This window comes from Ixodes scapularis, unplaced genomic scaffold (genome assembly GCF_016920785.2).
Source record: "Ixodes scapularis isolate PalLabHiFi unplaced genomic scaffold, ASM1692078v2 PGA_scaffold1__304_contigs__length_218370807, whole genome shotgun sequence".
Taxonomy (NCBI): domain Eukaryota; kingdom Metazoa; phylum Arthropoda; class Arachnida; order Ixodida; family Ixodidae; genus Ixodes; species Ixodes scapularis.
In genome coordinates, this window is record NW_024609846.1 from 136,277,243 (window position 1) to 136,297,228 (window position 19,986).

The 19,986-nt window shown below is 48.1% G+C and overlaps 1 protein-coding gene across 1 annotated transcript in view; it reads right to left on the minus strand.

Moving 5' to 3' along the window:
* The window catches only part of LOC120844417, a 31,568-nt gene extending 12,095 nt beyond the window's left edge, over positions 1 to 19,473 (minus strand). The window contains exons 1-4 of the mRNA XM_040216207.1: positions 19,458 to 19,473; positions 19,128 to 19,350; positions 16,439 to 16,604; positions 3,352 to 3,479 (exon numbers count right to left, since the gene is read on the minus strand). Coding sequence (XP_040072141.1) covers positions 3,352 to 3,479; positions 16,439 to 16,604; positions 19,128 to 19,350; positions 19,458 to 19,473 — 533 coding nt within the window. The remainder of the gene's footprint in view (positions 1 to 3,351; positions 3,480 to 16,438; positions 16,605 to 19,127; positions 19,351 to 19,457) is intronic.
* Positions 19,474 to 19,986: the final 513 nt, after the last annotated feature.

Genomic DNA, 19,986 nt, shown 5'->3' on the forward strand with positions numbered 1-19,986 from the left:
TCCATAAAAAGCCAGTGCTGCTTTCTTTACTTAAAGGTGAATATAGTGTAACAACTAATTTATGTCCTAATTATACCGTTAGCCGGGCAGTGTTCGTGTATTAGCGTTCATCTCTTATATTTATTCTGAATCATTAAACTACAGGGGATGAAGGCTACTTTTATGAGCACTGTGTGCAAGGACTGTTAAACTCACAGTTGTGTTAAAATACGTCAGAAAGTAACAGAATGGCAGTTATTCTGCAAAAGAGTGAAATGAACTCTTTATAAGAAAGTGATTTTAACACCACGTAAGAGTTGTCGTATAACCTTCAGCGGAGTTGCTACGACACTCAATAGACAATACATATAAGCCTACTTATATGTATTACTTATTAACTACGGAACCCTCACGTAAGAGTTAATGGTAACTCTCCTCGGGAGTGACATTAACACGTTATATGAGAGTCACTTTAACACTTCGCAAGGGTTGCCAAGTTCCACTAACCCAGTATTTCCTTTACTCACATTCAGCGTGCGTACAACACAACCTGTAGAACTATAGGCTATTCCTTTAATAGTGTTAATTTAATAGTGTCTCGAAGAGTAATTTCTACTTTATACAAAAGTAACCCTGCCTCCGAACGGGTGACTTTCGTTACTCTTTTTTGAAGTGTAGCGCTCACTCTAATAAAAAAGGGTGGATTTTGGGACATGCCAGTTACACTGCGAAAAGAGTTACCTTGACACTTTTCTTGATTTAGAGTGACTTTCAAACCGTGAACTTTTTCTGGGACTAAATTTGGACTGCTTTTATAGGTGTGAGCATCCTCTCTTCACAAATGTTGACGCAGTGGTTTTCATTAAATATAAGGGATTACGATGCGATTTTATAGATTTAAAACTTTGGATATATTAACGCAAAAACAAGTTATGCTCCGGTTCAGTCGTCTGCACTATTTCCACTAAGTATTATTAACCCCAGTACCGTTCATTTGCCTAAACCAACAGAGCGTATTTTAACAAACGAATCTAAATTTTATGTAAACATGAAAAACTCCAGAATGGATATTGTTTTTTCAAGTCATGTTATGTCAAATCACCTGTCTGACCCGGCAGAAAAAAGCGCACTACTGTCGTCATCGTTGAAAAAGATGTCGGATTTTGTAGATACCTCGTACAAAAGCGACCATTGAAATCTCGCTAAGATCACAGCGCTCAAATGGGAGCTAGAAGAGAAATAGCTGGTACTTTATAAACCAAAAAGGCAGACATGTTTGCTGTATTGCTGAAACTGGAGAATAGGAAGAAATCATATACGATATTTTGGGGTTTACTTTAGGGATTTTACGGCCGAGTGAAGCAATACAAATGTGAAAAATTTTTAAAACTTTGAAGGACGCCGATTTTGTAGGGGCCGCCAAAAAGATCAACGGGGTCTTAAGTTGTTTTGCATTGAGCTTTTTGTGAAATACCACAAAGTAGATCTACCCCCCCCCCCCCCCCCATTAAAAGGGAACTTGCAGAAAACGGAGGATTCCTTTCTGCAGAACGCTCTAACTAGTGTCGATACATCAACGCCGTTGCCGTCGCGGTGCTCTAATGATCTAGTAAATGACTTGCAACCATTTCATAAAAAGTGCTGCACGGTGTTTTCGTTTGACATTAAATGTTTATACCACTCGTTTGGAATCAATGTCACACTAACAAGTGCTAGCAGTTTTTTGGAAGAACGTTTGATCAGGTTACACTCTCAGTCGAGCATATCCGATTTAATGTTTCTTAGAACCTCAGTGGCATTTCTAAACTCAACAGTGATAGAGCATGACAATCATAATTTTATCCGAGAACAAGGCGTCTGTATCGGATCAGCGGTAGCCCCTGTTCTCTTTTAAATGTATCTTGGGTTTCTGAAGTATTGTTGAAAAGGTACGTAGGGCGATGTATTACCGTGTTCTACAGACGTATCTCTAACGGAATCTCTAGAGAAGTCAGTTTTTTTTTTTTTAATTAAAAATCTGCTGGAATTGCCGAAGGACGGTTACATATATTACCTGGGTTTTCAGCTCAAAACAGAACCAGCACTTTTTTGGGAGTACGGCAAACCAGCCAAAAACCAGTTCTCCTCTTCGGTAGCAGCCACTCAAAGCTTGTGAAAATAGGGTTTATTAGAAACCTAATTAGTTCAGCAGAACAAACGTCCTGTGCTCATTTAATAGGTTCACCTCACCATCGTCTTAAACCATCCAGGATTTTTTTAGGAATATATTTGAAGACAGTTGTTTTGTCTGTTACCTCCAAAAAAGGCAACTCAGAAAATTAATAAACGTTCTAATCGGATAATTGTTACCTAATTACATAAAATTTTTCACAACGGTCAAATTTGGAGGTTTTACATGCCGAACAAACGACGGACATCTGGGACGCCCCAGTGGAGGACCGCGGTTTTATTTCGACCACCTGGGGATCTTTTGGCGTACATTCAAGAACTATGTTACGAAGCGCTATCCTACAGGTTTAATATTGGCACTGCCATTTTACGGCTTATAGGCAGAGACGCATGAATTACCTCAAATCAACAAGTACAGGTTGTGTGAAGAAACACAACGGAAAAAAATGTAGATTGTATATCACAGGTCGTATAGAAGATACCCTTCGATTGGGGCGTCGGTTATATTGAACAAACTAAACGTTGCATAAATGAGCACTTAACATCACACAAAATATGTATAAAAAGAAAGACAAGCTTCACTCGGGTGTATCCAAACGTGTAACTGAAATTAACAATGCTGTGACATTTTGGGGGTCTACACATGTAGAGTTACGCGAAAAAGATGATCACAGGTTTTGATAATAAAAAGTCCGTAACAATACTAAACCACGTGAACATTGTTAGCAAGCGTTCGTTTAGCTTGGACCTTGAACTACCACGGTTTCTTGGGCATTGAAAGGCTGTGACCATCGGAATCCGTTTGTTAGTTGTGGTCTGAGAAGTTAGGTTACGTGTTCTGTGGTCTGCATTGTGACGTCGAACTTAGGTGTACCAGTGTAGAAGTTTGGAAGGAAAGAGCAGTTAGGCGAAGGTTTGGGGGTAAGAGAGGAGGTGGGTGTCGCGACGTTTTTTGTGTTATTGATGTGTGACCAAAATTGTTTTTTAAGCTGTGTAAAGAGGGTGTTCGATGTTTCCCTCTCTGGTTGAGGAGGGGGGGGGGGAGGTTACGTGCCAAACCAACAGCTGCATCTGGATTCCTCTCTGGTTTATTTTCTCTTTGTCATGGTGCCTATGTAAATTCGTTTTGGAAAATAAATATATCAGCAGCCTTTGAGGCGTTTCAGTGTATGTGTCGTCTTTACCTGCAGTCTAACAACGTACCGAAGAAGTTCTTCCAGGTAGTCGTAGACTTGGCCATTCCTGGGGGCAAAGAGGCCAACGCCAAGGATGATGTATCCAAATTTCATGACGTCCCCGGCTCTATTCACTTCCTGGAGTTCTCTCAATCTCTAGACCAAACAGCAAAAAATGAAAGACGTTTACAACCTCGTGTAACGCCGAATGAGAGCGTAGCTCTTCAGGAGAAGGACGAGTAGGTACAGAGGGAAGGGTATGCCCCTCCTCCCTCCCCTTCGTCATGTGACCTTTGTGAGGTCGCGTGACCCTCGTGACGTCACGAGTCCCGCGCGTTCCCTTCGGGGACGTTTCCCATAATGCACCATACGCTTACGCCTACGGAGACGGCGACGCGGACACCGCTCAATCCGGAAACGGGCGCCTATGAGCTGAGCTCTAAAAACGGAGACATAATAATACCCTGAGCATTCTGCCTATACACCATACCTATAGTAAGAATTGTCTTTCTATTAGAAGATGTGAAATAATCTGGGTAATACTACCGCCGTCGAAAGCCACTTGATATAACTTTTATTCTGTGGAGTGAATCCCCAATTACTGGTAGGTTAAAATAAATCTACTAATTATGAACGAATATATAATCTCGTTTCTTTACCTTTTTTTATCGCACCTGATAAATTTCAATGGCAGAAGTCAAATCTGAAAGTCATTGCCCGTCATTTTCTATTCCGTTTGGTCTTCTCCTTTTCAAAATACTTATGGGTCATCTCCCCCTCCCCGATAGTCTCATCTTGCCTTCCGCTCCTAAGGTTTCTTTCCTCTGAAATCTACCGCAGACATAATTCGTTCTCTTTTCTTTTCTCACAGGTCCGACGGGACACACGATCATTCTATAGTGCTGTAGGCTAACGAAGACCTTAATAGACAAAATTAGATTTGGCCAGCTCCTTGATGAATCTATAAATCTCTATTTGCTTCAGGCAGGACATTGTAGTGCTGATGTCTATATTTTGCGACCAGTAGTGTGCATGCAGTGTGTTAGCCTAACCTGCTCGCTACAAGACATGGAGCGTGCAACTGACTCGTGTGTGCATTAATTTCTAAGCGGGTGTACTATTACGATTAACATGACTGTGAAGACCGCACCGCGCGGCCTGTGGTACTATCAATGCCCCCTGTCGAATACTGCGGAAAGCTTAGATGCAAGGAAATTCGAGACAGATAGACCCCTGCACTCTTTGCGACGCCCTTCACTTCCGGTTCGTCCGCAGGACAGACCATGGCCTCAGCGATGGACCCCGTAAATGTGACGTCGCCGATTCAAACAAACCGCTGCCAGGGCCCTTGTTATGGTAGAATGCGTTGAAGTTGATTTCGATCCGAAAGAACGATCGTTAAAAAAATGGACGTGGAATTTAAGCGTCTTAAAATAATAGATATAAGGGAGTCTACATTTCAAACTTACAACGACATACAATTGCTGAGAATGAACTTTTTCTGAAATATTTGTGACACCTTGTTGTTATCGAGAGGTCTCGACATGCCTGCTGCAGACGACAAACCTGACGAATGCTCACTGAATGACTGAAGTATGCCGACTGCAACAGTTTGAATCGTTTGCACAATGGTGCGATTTCGATCTTATAATTATTTGGAACATGGCAGCTGGGCTTAAAGAAACTCACCAGGTTCATAAAAACGAAGTGTATTTGCGTGCAATAGATACTGTACAACATAAATCAACTCACGCAAGGAGATCTGCTCGCAAAAAGACGAGAAAAAACATCTGTTTAGAACATGAGATCAAAACAGCGTCGGCCCAATTTTTTTTATTTTGCAGTTAACATGCGTTATAATGATGGAATGATAATTTTTATTCCAACATAAGTTGTTTGAAACCACCAACTTTTTTAGGCTCAAAGCATGGGTGCGTGCTATGTACCGTACTGCTTGTAATCATCAAACTGAGAAAACATCCTGTTCGTTCTTCAGTTTAAGGTAAGAGCCGAAATAGCCAAGGAGCTCAATTATATTATCGGTTAATTTGTATTGTCGTGTGCATGACCGAGAAGGAATTGCTTCTCCTTACAACTAGAAGATTCGCGTTCACTCTTACACCGATTGTAAAAAAATAAAGAGGCCAGAATGTCCTTGCCTAGCCTGTCTCGAACATTCTAGGTTGAATTTCCGAGATGCTGAGTGTAGCGGATAAGGAGTCGAGCGTGACCTTTGCCAGCTCCCTCAAATTACCACGACGACGAGGCAGATTCACTCTCGCCCCAGCCAGCTGTCACGTCAACGCAGCCACGTACGCTGCTGCTGTTTCGACGTAATCATTCCTCTCTTTCTGACGCAAGCTCGCCGATTAAACCTGTATTTTTAGTTTACACCCGTCGAGACTTTTTCATCGGAGACATTTCTGGTGGAGGTGCAGGGTAAAGGGGAAAATGTCCCTCCTTGGTGATGCACGCGGAAATATATACCGGGTAATATTTTTTATACGAAACAAATTTATTACAAAAAAAGTGAAAGCCGTTTACAAATCCCTGTAACGCCGAATTGGAGCGCAGCTCTTGAGGAGGAGGAGTAAAGGGCACAGAGGGGAGGGTAGACCCCTCCTCCTTCTCCTCCTCCTCCCCTCATTCTTTAATAGGCACCGGGGGGGGAGGTGTCACGTGACTTCGGGGAGGGGGGTCACGTGACCTCGGGGAGGCGTGACCTAGGGGTCACGTGACCTTGGGTGTCACATGGGGGTCACCTCAAGGTCACGTGACCCCCAAAGTGACCCCCACGTGACCTCAGGGGTCACGTGACCTTGGGGGTCACGTGACCTCAGAGGGGTCACGTGACCTGGGGGTCACCTTGGGGTCACGTGACCTTGAGATGACCTTGGGAGGGGTAACGTGACCTCGGGGGTCACGTGACCTTGGGGAGGAGACCACGTGACTTCGGGGGTCACGTGACCTCAGAGGGGTCACGTGACTTGGGGGTCACGTGACCTTTGGGGTCACGTGACCTTCAAAGGGTCACGTGGGGTCATCTTGGGGTCACGTGACCTTGAGATGACCTTGGGAGGGGTCACGTGATCCCAAGATGACCCCACGTGACCCCCAAGGTCACGTGACCTTGGGGGTCACGTGGGTCACGTGACCTTGAGATGACCTTGGGAGGGGTCACGTGACCTTGGGATGACCTTGGTTACGCCGACGCCGACGCCGACGCCGCTCAAGCCGGGAACGGGCCCCTAAGAGCTGCGCTCTAAAAATCCGTAAAAGATCCACTAATGCGGTTCATGCATGTGAGTTATACAGCCAGGGGAACAGTATGTGAGTGGCGAATTTTTGCAAAAAGTCGGCTAATTAATTAAAATTCATGAATTAACTTTTTAATTATTGCAAATAGACATATGGTTTGAATTAGAAACCAACTGGGCGTCATCGAAAACAGCTAAATCAACTATTTTAAGAACGTATTTAGGAGACACCAGCTGAACAAACTAAGCTACAAATGTAAGGAGGACGAGAGAGACACATTGAACCGCTGGACTACCAGCTGCATTTAATGAAACACTTCATATTCATTGACAGGCTAGGATCCATCATACCTAGCTTGCTTCACTTCTTTATTTTTTTCCTAACTTTTAAACTAAGGCATCCTCCTCGTCTGTCTAGTTGTGGGCGGTACTTCCCCTTCGCAAGAACGTCCTCTCTTCTCTGGTTAAGGTTGCGGGCATCTTCCAGCTCCGATTCCCACAAACCCTGTCTCCGGATGAATATGACACTTCAATGCTTCGCTCTCGGCAAAAGGGTTTATTCACTCACTCATTGCCTTGGGGGGTTTCGGGATCGGGGGACGGTCATCAGCGAGGCCGGGGGAGAGTCCGCTGCCCGAGCAGCTTCTCCGAGTCCAAGCGGTGGTCGTCCACACCGCGTCATGGGGACGTCGTCGTCCAGGGTCGCTGTCCGGTCCGTTTGTCGAGTCCGCCACTCGACGTAGTGCCCGCACTCCCTGCGCCAGCGTCCAGCGCCGTCCGAGCTCGCCTCCATGACCGGTCCCTTGTGAAGTCGGCAGCCCCAAGCCCTCTTCCTTTGTCGCCGTTCCCCTCTTAAGACCTTCCCAAGTCCTTGTCCCGCCGACCGTCCAATCGGGAACCTTGCCGCGAGCCGACCCTCCGACGTCAGCGCTGGGTGAGGGGGCGCTTGCCCCGTTCCTCCCGGAGAGCTCGGACGTTCCGCGACAGGACGGCGAGAGGAAACGGGAAGGTCACGGGGAACGAAGGAGCGCCCGACAGTACGGCGGTAGGGAGCGGCAAGGTCACGGAGAGCGGAGGAGCCAGGGAGAGGGTCCCCACACCTCCCCTCCCTCAAGGCTCGGACCCCGGGGGGCTTGAGGTTGCGTGGTCCCCAGGACCCTTGGCAGGGAGCTCGTTCAGCTGAGTGTCACCGATGACGACGAGCACCCTCGATGATGATGATGGCATCAAACCAAGCAGGTCAGCGGTGAACGTCCATTCACTGCGAAGCTCGTCACCGACGGACCACGGTCCATGAACTGGTCCGGAGCACCACAGCTCACAACACGGACTGGCACTCAGGCACACACAACACGCTGGCACTTAAAGTTCGCTTCCGTCCCTAATGTAACAGACAGCGAAATGCGCAAAAACGAATAGCGGCACGCTATATCAGACAGCGAGACGAAACCAAAATCTTTCGATCGTTGGACATGCCACGAAATAAAAACAAAACTTTTCATTTCAATACTAACGGGCAGGCAATCATCAAGAACGTCACGCTACACGTTCAAGAGGTACATAAGAGGAAAACTATTCCTTAACTAAAAAGTATGAGCACTCATTGTATACTCAAATCGTACATACGCCCACTATACAACATTTGCTCCTATCAAACTCAACCGCATTCTTTTAAAGCAGTAAGCAATCTATTAGAGCGTCAGAACCGCACACCTCTGACAACAATATTAATCTCCAACACACTCGCGAAGAACGCACAAAACCTCAAAAACTAAGAATAACCTCCCGTAAAACAGAAACGGTCACAAATCCAGTCCCGTTCGCAAGGTGCGACTCGGAAGGAACACGCTGCCAACAACCCATGACGGGCACTGATGCACTCGGTGTTCACGCTACCCGAGCTACAAACACGCTACAGCCAAGCTACGCAGCACGCCTTCATCAGAAGGGGTAATCACCTTACTGAGAGGCCGTTGTTCCGTGGTACCGGCCACTTACACCCGTACAAAGGGAACAGTACCTGGATCGTGCGAACAGCAGAGCTCATTGGACAGCCTATTTACACGGCTATGTCCGTAACGTTTGGGCATGTACCAGACGTTACCGCTTCACAGCTCGGAGGCGACCACCCAACAGGAGCGACGAGCGCGTAACGGCGGTCCGCATTGAACCCCTCACGGGCTCGACAACCGCGACAAGCGCAACGACGTACGCTAGACCTCCCCACCGACCAAACCCCGACACCGCATAACTAAAAAGTCTTCCAGCTGATGAAAAGGCCGGCCGGGATCGAGCAATGAAAGTACGCCGTCAACGCGTCTCGCGACTCTTCGACGTTCTCGAATCGAGCAACGTGTCCACACACAAACGCAGTAGGCTACGCACAAAGCTCGCCCCAGCCAATTCAACACGCCGCATGACTGAAAAGTCTTCTTGCGACTGTAAGGACAGGCAGGGTTCGAACAATGTAAGTATCCCACACGCGCACCTTTCAACTTCCGCGCAACGAGCGCGATACCAAAATGCCAAATAATCTAACCGGCCGGTCTTGGAAATGGACGAGCTAATAAACTATATTTGCTCTGCATAAACAGTTTCCGCAGCGTCGAAGTGTCTACAGCATTTACCGCCGCATTCCAACACCCGCTACCCATTCATGCAAAGGCTGCAGTTAGTACAGCGACGGGCTGACCCAACGCACAACAGTTATAGGCCACCGACGGCCATGCCGTTGCCATAATTTCTAGGCTTCCCGGGCACGTACCCGCCGACGTGAACCGTACGTTTTCCCGGGCCAACCGCGCATCTGTACAGGATAAAACTATGAACAACTCGTCACATCATCGCAAGACCGCCACTCCCCTCGTGCAGGTTTTCACTGCACGAGCCCAGCTCTTTTCCCACCAGCTGTCTTTTCTCCCCTAAATCTATAATTTCACTCCACCCCAAGTCTTTGCACGACCAATTACGCTCTCTACGCCCTCGCGTCCCAACGCGAACCAAAGCACGGCCGAGAACCGTACTGCATCCGGCGGCAGCGCAAAGCACGCGCTGACCGCTGCTCCTCCGGAAACGGAGAAAACGAAATTAAAGAGTAACTCCCGCCGCGAGGCTCAACCTTCGATATGGCGGTGTGAGGATCCGGAACCAACTGTGCGCAAAATCAGACGGAATCGACCTCACGACTCTACAACCAGATACGCACGGGTCATGCCCATCGGGTCAGACTGGACTCCACGGAGCATTACACACGCACAGCCACTGATAAAGTGAAAACGGAAACTCTGTGGCTTTCTGGATTCCAATATCTGCGCACCAGACATCGCGTATCCGGCACGATTTAGTGGGCTTAGCCCCTAAATGTAGCCTCTGGCCACAAGGTACTCGTTCAAAGCGATCTTGGTCGGAACCACAAGAGCGCATCCGTACCTTGAGACGCTGTCAACTAACGAAGCTCAAAACCGCGCCAACAGCTCAAGCAAGGCCAACTGGGAGCTAGCATGCGGTCAAACCGAGACGCTAGTCTCCTCACGGACAAAATGCAATGCGGGCATAATTTCCAAACACAGTCCATGCAACCGCCATCCGCAATGAGAGCGTTCTCCACCCAAAGCGATGCCTCTTTAACGCGTCCGATCAGTAACAAGCGTTACAAACCATTACATCGATACGCGAACAAAGGCGGTTAGGCGCGTCACATCCCCCGAAGCGTGAGCCGGCATCTTTCCCAGCGGACGCGGACGGCCGGAGGCGTAGGTGGGGTGACGCCCGACGCTACAGGCCTCGAGAGGTGCGGTAAGTTCGACGCGCACAGCGCTTTTGCGTAGCAGGATCAACCTGCCAGGGCATCGAACGGTGCGCTGAACAGCATACACTCAAAGCGCTTCTCGTAACGGGGATAGGCGAATTAGTGACAGGCTGGGGAAAAAGGGTTAATCCCTTAAAACAGCGGTCAAAGTCCGCGCCTCCTAGTCAGGCAGGCGATAATGTCAGGACCTCCGTGCGGCGCTCCCGCAACGAAACTTCGTGCGGCGCTCCCGCGACAAAGATGACCCCCAAAAAGAGCGCGAAACAGTGCCCCAATTCAACCGGAAACAGGTTAGGAATCGGAATGCCTGCCTGATCAAAAATCATGCCCCACGTTGCGGCGCCAGTTTATGCGGGCATCTTCCAGCTCCGATTCCCACAAACCCTGTCTCCGGATGAATATGACACTTCAATGCTTCGCTCTCGGCAAAAGGGTTTATTCACTCACTCATTGCCTTGGGGGGTTTCGGGATCGGGGGGCGGTCATCAGCGAGGCCGGGGGAGAGTCCGCTGCCCGAGCAGCTTCTCCGAGTCCCAGCGGTGGTCGTCCACACCGCGTCATGGGGACGTCGTCGTCCAGGGTCGCTGTCCGGTCCGTTTGTCGAGTCCGCCACTCGACGTAGTGCCCGCACTCCCTGCGCCAGCGTCCAGCGCCGTCCGAGCTCGCCTCCATGACCGGTCCCTTGTGAAGTCGGCAGCCCCAAGCCCTCTTCCTTTGTCTCCGTTCCCCTCTTAAGACCTTCCCAAGTCCTTGTCCCGCCGACCGTCCAATCGGGAACCTTGCTGCGAGCCGACCCTCCGACGTCAGCGCTGGGTGAGGGGGCGCTTGCCCCGTTCCTCCCGGAGAGCTCGGACGTTCCGCGACAGGACGGCGACAGGAAACGGGAAGGTCACGGGGAACGAAGGAGCGCCCGACAGTACGGCGGCAGGGAGCGGCAAGGTCACGGAGAGCGGAGGAGCCAGGGAGAGGGTCCCCACAAGGTCACAGATGGTGAACTAACACACATCTCCCCTTTCTCTTATATGTTTAGAGCTTTTAAAACCTCAAGTGCCCACCGGTTTCGATGGTGCCTTTGTAGGTGATGGTAACTTTTGTCTAGGTTCGCCTTGCACTTGCAATCACGGCAATGTAGGGCTAAGTGACTTTCTGCCGTCAAGTTCTTCACACTATTGGCATGTTCCCGAGTCCTATCACTTATACACCGCCCGGTCTGGCCGATGTAACAGCGGGCGCATGTCGGGGGTATGTGGTATATAACCTCCTTGTCGCACTAGTCATAAACGGTCCTGTGATTGACGCCACACCCCTTGCTGTTGCTGGTTTGCCCCTGATTGACCTTGCGGCACAACGAATAGGCCTTATTGGGCGCCGAACACAGCACTTGTACCTCGTGCCGATTTGTCATCTTTTTTAACCTATGTGTAGTCCCATGAATATAAGGGACAACCACAAACGGTCTTCTTTTCTTCTTTTGCTGTGTGGAAGGGTTGTTGCGTCCGCAAGTCGTCTTGATGGCGCTGCAAATTCTTTCGCACACGGAGGCAATTACATGTCGTGGGTAGCCCGCGTCTTCGAGTCTGGATATTTGCAACTCAAAGCTTCGGGAGATCTGATGCTCACAAGATTTCTTCTGGCTAGAAAACAGGGCTGTGACAGCTACTGCCTGCTTAACAGTTTTTTATTGTTGCGACGAGAAGGGGAGAAACCCTTTGCCTGAACGGGCTTGGTATCTCAAGCAAACATGATCTGCTCTGAACTCCAAAACCAAATCAAGAAACTTTATGGTCTTCCTGACTGGAAGCTCATGCGTGAAAGTGAGCCTCATGCATGACTGCTGAAAACTCCTCAGGATGTTGTTGAGGCGCCCGTCGATATATTCGTCGATTTCTGTAGTCCATAAAATGAAGAAATCATCTACATGCCTATATATCACCGCAATTCTTGAATCTTTAATGGTTTCTTGGATGTCACGCACGCACGCTCCGAGAAAAACTTTACACAGACCTGGGGCCACTTGGGATCCTATGTACACGCCGCTTCTCTGCACGTAGTGGCGATCTTGAAAGGCCACCACCGTGGCTGACATAGTGCAACACCAAGGTGTTGCACTATGTCACGTTTGCGTGCAATAGAGCGGTTCAAGAAACCACTGGGATTTCACCATTTCATCTGGAGCATGGCAGTAAGGTGACGGCGATGCTGGACGCCATGCTGCCCCACGACCTGACGGACGACGGCACCGACGACGGCCAGATGGTCAACCAACGGGCAGAAGAGGTACGCCCGCAAGCCCGCGTTCAGATAAAGCACCAATAATGTGTCGACGTTGGCCAATATACCTTCGTCGCCACGACGTGGAGTTCGAGTCCGGAGGCGGGGTGGGGTGTGAACGCCCATTCGCCGCCGCGGTCTCAGCGAGAAACTGTTGAAACGCTACTTTGGACCCTACAAGGTCATTCGCCGCCTTGGGGACTTAAACTACGAGTTGCTCCCCTGCGGAACCCGATCACCAGGACTCCGCAAGCCACGATCAGAAGTGGTCCACGTAGTTCGACTCAAACCGTTCTATGCGCTTTAGCATTGTGACGCTGTGTGTTATTTTGTCTCTTCCTATTAGTTTCTTTAGCCAGTTTTGCGTTACTTTCGAGTTGCATGGGGACGATGCACTTTTAAAGTGCTGGGGTGGGGGATATAGCGCGCGCAGAGCCGAAAAAACAACGCTCGGTCGCGGAATTCTAGAAGATTCGCGTTTATGCTTTCTCGGGACGTAACTTTTATCTTTTCATCCTAGTTTCTTGCTGTCGAAAGTGCTTGTGCATTTTCACCCCGAACACTCGATGCTCGGAGCTTCTGTGCCTAATTTTCGTGAAGCCGACGAGTAGATAAGGAGCTGCCCGTGACCTTGCGGAGTCAGTCTCGCTCCCGCTTGCTATAACGCCGCCAAATCGGCACGCGCTTTTCTGCTGTCTCGACGCTTCTTTTTTTTATTTTGTTGGACACAGGTTCGCCGATTAAACCTTCATTTTCAGTTTACATTTGTCGAGCTCTTTTGCATCCGTGATAATGTAAAGAAGCTATGTTACCTTTCAACAAACGCGCTGCGGGCAGCGCGTGTGTCACGATGCAAATCTTCGACACCGCGAGAATCGCTGCAGTCTGCAGACGAAAAGAGCAGACGAGTCTTTTTCATCGCAACTCTGCAGCCCTTCGCTCTCTCCCGGCACACTTCTGCTTCCAGCAACCATAGCAACGGTTTGTTTGAAGCTGAGCGCCATGTTGTGACGTCATCACTAACGGTGTCGATTTGTCGTACACACACGGCATTTCATGCGTGCCTGGCGGGGACAACATTTGTAATATTCGTTCAAGCTGCAAGGTGGTTCGTGGTTATCGCATAATAATAACTCGGAGCGACACCGAACCCACTGCGGTAAAGTTTGGGATTGATTAATGCTGCTTCATGTAGCTTTTAAGATTCTATGGAGCTGAATACACTTGCTACGCTTGCACCGCGACTAACTTCTTGCGATAGCGGATCTTGCGATCCTTCGCTCTCGCAAAATATCAGATGAAATAAATATTAGGCAGTTTCTATGTAGATTGTTCCGAAACCTCCACTAAGCGCTGTTTGCTAGCGTACATTCCTAGCGAAAAATGCTCTTGTTCATTGGGAAATAGTTTCGCAGTTCGGACCACCGTTCTTTGCTAGCAGATGATCCGGAGAGACAGAGTGGTGCAACGATCGCTGGAGACCATATATCTCGTCCGCAAAGTGCTTTAAAGGGGCAGTGCAATGATTTTAACACTGAACGAATGTGCAGCTTGTATTTTTTATATTGTTTACTTCGGCATAAGTAAGAGAAAAAGTGCCACCATACCCCAAAATACCTCTATTTCGCTGCGTAATCGCAAATTAAAAAACGCTTTTTTTCCCAACCTGCGGCCACATGGAGTCCGCAAATGGAACCTGTGGTGTGACGTCATTCGGAGTGTTTTTTTGTGACAGTGTTAGGCACTTGTAAGCTTGATTCAAGGTTAAGTTTAAAAAATCTTGTTGTTTAGGCATGCAGAAACGCTTCAAAAGCCTAATATTGGCTCTAAAAGATTTGTGGCGCCATCTACCACAAGTCAACCAAACCTGCCGTCGCCGTCATCCGTCGACGCCCGAGGCGCCTACGGCGGCTACACGAGCAACCCGGACGTTTTGTCTTTCCCTCGCTCGACGGAGTGCGTTGGTCGTGGCCCGTAGTATCGTGGTATCGTTATTGTTCCTGGTGTCTCGACCTCGACTTCGACTGCCCGCCGCGTCGCAAGCATCTTGCGCTCGACGTCGCTCAGGCCGTCCGCCCATGCCGCCATGTTGGTCGGGAATCGGCGGGAGAGCGGCGAGCCTGGCGAGCCGGCGAGCGCGGGGGAAACGGAAGCCAGAAGCACCCAACCGGAAACCAACGCCACTCCGAATGACGTCACAGGTGAAGCTGGTGCCGCTTCAATGTTGAGTTGAGGGGTGCCAGAGATACCAATTTCTTTTATTTTTTTTATTGAAAACTAGGGAAAGCAGGAAAGAATAGTTTTCGGTCCTTCGTGTTATGTGTGGCCGGGATCAATTCCCGCAATTAATTAGCCAAAGTTCGCAAATTGTTGCACCGCCCCTTTAACTTATACTTCACGGCAGAATGGCGAGGGGTCATTGAATGTACCGCAGGTGACGCAGAGCGGTGTTCGCACTCATACTGATCGTGATAGTATTAGTAACCTTTGCAATGAGCTAACAGGTTGTTGGTGTTCAGTTTGGAGGGGGGGTGGGGGTTGCAGTTACCTCTGTCACAACTTGCATTGAGGTGGTTATAGCGAAATAAAAGCAAGCACAGACGGCTCAGTGAGATTTTCCTTTTTTTCTTTTCTAAGAGTGGCAGACGGAAAAAGTGCTCGCATTTGACAGTAACCTATAGGCGTTTTAAATCACACTTGACCGCTCCAACCCCGAAACATTACGTAGTTTTAAACGACTACTACGTAAAGCACGGGACGCGCGCTGCGATATAAACAACGAGTTGACAGCATTTTTTTCCGTTTTTCACATACCACACCGGCAACGACCAAAACCTGATGAATAATGCTTCTGAGACACCGAACGATTCATTACCTCTGAAGGTAGCCTAAATTAGGTTTTCCTTAACTTAGGGGTGGAGCCAATGCGTGTGAAGAAACGCATTGAATGCGGTCAAATTAGAACGGGAGCATCCTCCCTCCTTGGTTAGGAGATGTTTCGGTGGCATCCTCTGAAGATTCCTACCAGTGACGTCACGACCGCTTCAGAACGAAAAGTTGATGGCGTGCGTCAAAATGAAAGCCAATTTTTTTTTTTATTGTACACGTATAGTGAGCGTCGGGCTATTATCGGAAAGGGAGAACGGGAACGCTTTTGCTGGGCGCCTGTTGCCACCAGACGTTTCCCGAAAATCCCAAAAAGCATCTCGGCAACCGCACATTGGAGCGCATGGCAGTGGGAAAGGTTCGGCCGTTCCGATGTACTCTCGGGTAAGCTCACAGGCTCCGTACATAGTGGAATTGGCTCATTTCCTTATTTCCGATCACAGCGAGTTCAGGATACAAAGAAAACAAAGCAAGCAGACCCCAAAGACGTTAAGTAGCTTCTGTTATCGAACCGCATATTTGGCGTTCTGAAATCGCAAAATACTAAACAAACATAAATCGCTCCGTTTATTTACGACTGTATCCCTTCAAGCGTCGTACATAGGACTACTCTGTTGTGTCGAAAAGGTTATGAGAGGCACTGCGCATTTTCAGAATGCGCTATTGTGATTCTCGACTAGCATGACACATTTTCACGGTGAAAGCATATCTGACTTCATGATAAGGTTTCTTTTCTGAATCATTCTCAGCAGCTAGAAGCTAGCATTGGTCTTGGTAACCTTAACAAAAATCACGTATTTATATTGCCTTGTTAATGTTTTGTATATTTCAGATCCGAATAAGAGTAACCTATTGTACGGCGTTTTTCCCAAAGGAGGCAGGTTGTGCGTTACCTTCAAAAGTTTATCGTAGTCTTGGACGGTACTTCTTTGGGTTACGAAATAGTCGTGCACTTGGAACTTAAGCAGTCCGTAGTGCCGGATGTTCATGTTCCATAAATCTCTAAATGTGTTCATACCAAGTGCTTTGTTGAGGTCGTCGTATGCTCCAAGGGCATTGCTGGGAGAAATGACATATATGTATGAACTCTAGTTCAACAGTACTCCATTGAGTTTCCACTTAAAGAACACCATTTTCAGTTAACAAAATATGCGGGTAAAAATTATCTGAAAATATACCGCCGCTTAACTAGGGCGGTAATTCTTTGCATTATATCCGCAGAACCAACCTCAAACGAAGCAACTCATGCACTCGTTTACAATTTATCTAACGAAACCAAACCCCTCACACATACCGGGTGTTTCAGCGAAGGGTTTCAAAAATCCCGTATAAAAGGGTGGCTGAAAAGAAACAAATGAAGCTATTTCCGAATGGACGTCAAGGAATGCAAAAAATACTAATCACCAAAGTAATTACCTAAAATATACTAATATACATTAATTACTGAAAATAAATACGGTTTCGAAAAGAATCTCGATGAGCATCATAGATAACCACTAAATCACCTCATTTTTATAAACATGTATTAAGGATGATGCAGCATTTTACAGTGTTCCAAAAAGAAAGAAAGAAAGCTCAGTTTGGACCCATGTTTAGGTTTGGGTTGTTCTGTTGGACGGTATCGTTGTGCCCAAGGTCCTGATCCCCAGTCGCCGAGACATGCAACGCGCATGCGCCGTACTTCCCTCCATCTTACGAGTGAGGCGAGGCGGTGGCTTCGCGCCGTGGCCATCAAAGAGCAGGATGGCAGGCGCAAAGTTCCGCTCCGCTAAGAAATGGGAACCTAGAAGCGCGTCCAAAGCGATTTTTTTTCTTTTCGTTGTCGGAAGGCTATCAAATCTTGCCCTTTTCTTTCTAAAATTAATTAATTTAGTGGCGTTCGATGATGCTTGGCAAGTTCCTATTTAAAGCTACAAGTTTATTTTTTCTGATTGAAAATTTAATTATAACCTGTCTAGTTAATTAGTCTTTTCTGGGCAGTCTTTGACGTCTGCCCTGGCTGGCAGACTCTTTCGGGAAAGGGTTTATTTTTTGCTCAAGTACTCTATTTTCAGGGATTTTGTAAAACCTGCGCTGAAACATCCGGTATAAGACCTTCAAGTAAAATACATCTGCATTTCGTTAATATTCTTGCGCTTTTTTTGTCACTAAGAAAGGCTGTTGGGGCTCAAAGACCAGATTATAACTGAAATTTACAAATTTATTTGTCACTACAAAACGTGCTCGTGCATTATTTGTACGCGACGCGAGTATTCCGTTTATGAGCTTGAAAAGCAGTGGACAACCCCAATAGTGATACTTTTGACCTTAAACTATGGTGCCTCGATCGCGTCTTTGACTGGTGTGTTTAGCGCCCTATTCCGCCCATACATCAAAAGTGGTCCCAATGTGGCAACAAATGACGCGAGTGTCATGCTGTTGCCTGTCGCGATCCTGGCGGTTGACCGTAGAAATGCTGGCAAAAAGAACGAGCGAACGCGAGTGTCGCTGTCGTCACGTCGTCGCTTTAGGCGTCCCAACTTCCGGCTGCCCTAGCTTCCGTGAACTGTCACAATGGAAAGCGACCTGCAGCGGAACAGTCGTCTGCCATCTTTACCACAACTGTTGGGACGCCGCCAGGGTCGCGACCGGCAACAACATGACACTTTTATGACGTCATCAGGCGGAAATCGAGGGACCACTTTTTTGGCCGCGGTAAACACACCAGTCGGAGACGCGTTCCAGGCACCATACTTAAACGGTTCGGAAGCGTCTGATAAACGTTTTTCACGCCGACAGGTGGCGCACGGTGGGAGGGATGTGAGCACTTGTCAGACAAGTTCAGCGGTTTCCAGCCTTTACACCACAGCAGAAGGATTAGCGTTTTCCGCACTTTACATCAAAGCATTTAACGACCAACTGTCATGAAAAACAAACTTATCCGCTTCCAAACCGAAATTGGTTGCACTCTCAAAGTATAATTTTCTTCCTCCGCCGCGGAGCTAGCGTTAACACGCCGTATCGCAAGAGCCGGGCGCTTTTGTACCGTGATGCGTATGCCGAGGAGGAACCCTCGGGATTTACCTCTCGTGTGAATACTCCTCTAAGCGCCGGATCATGTCACAAGCCGGTGAAACATGAAAGCTTTATAAGGGTGTCAGGGGAGAAAGTTAACGCCCACGGAATTTCTTCGTTGTCCTTGTACTAGTTTAATCCTTGATTTAAAGAAAGAAAGCTGAGTCTTTAAACATTTTTAACACCAGCTTTTCTAGAAACAAGAAACTGAATTGGTGTGTAGGTTTGTGATGACCCATAAAGAAACACTGGGCGTGTTGCATTATGGGATGTTACAGGTTACGGCTTCTTGAAATGCGGCTTCATGCACGAAACACGAAAAACATATCCAAAGAACGTTTCACATTTAAAAATAGTTTCTTGGTCCTTTGATGTGCTATTCCATTGACAACGAGACATTCACCACTCATCGTCTCTACGTGGACTAACACTGATTTTCATTCTTTTTAGAAACAACATAATAAACCATGCGGGCTAGAAACCTGCACCCACGAATGCCCTGGTATCCGCGTCGAAATAGAATAATACCCGTAGTTAATTCCTATTCCGAATTGGGTGGTTCCGCTGTCGTTCCGGGCAAATTCCAGAAACCACTGCAGCCCGACGGAGCTGCGGTCAAGAAAGGAGCCCCTCGCAGATTTGTAGAAGAAGTCCCAGAAAATGATGTCGCAGAGGCCTTCCTTGGGCGGCGCTACAGTCCGCCTCCAGCCACTCCCAAAGGTACATAAAATAGTCTTGTTCGGCAGTGTCCCTGCAAAATAAAATGCTATATAAGGAACGAAAGCAAATGAGCGGGTCACTTTTTAAACAAGGGCTCCACCTAATAGGGCCCTAGTTGTGGAGTACTATGGGCCTAACTGCTCCTAGGCGTCATTTACTGCCAAAGTACTTTTCTTAGCCTTTCCCAAGGCTCTTCCCCGATTCGCCCCATAATCACCAAAGTGCCATAGATGAGCCATAGATGCCGCGTATCAACCGGAGAAGCCGCAGCGAAGCCTAATTCAGGCATTTGTATAAGAATGTAGGCTCAAAGTTTAAGGGTGAAAAGAGAACAGCCAGATGTCGGGCCTATATCTGCCATTTCTTAGGGCACACTGTCCCGAAGGAGCTATAGGCGGCAACCGAAATACGAAGTAGTGAAACCTGAATCTGGTACTTGTTTGGCAGTTTAGTGTAGAGCACTGCACGGGCCGGAATTCTTAGGCCCGGCCCGACCCAGCCCGCTAGATACACTGCCCGGGCCCAGCCCGAGCCCGACAGAATATTGAATTTCTAAACCCGGCCCGTCCCAGGCCGGTAGAACCACGGCCCGGGCCGGAGCACGGCAGTTTTCTTTTATTTAAATATGAGCCTGAGCCGGGCCCGAGTTTGACAGATTATAAACATC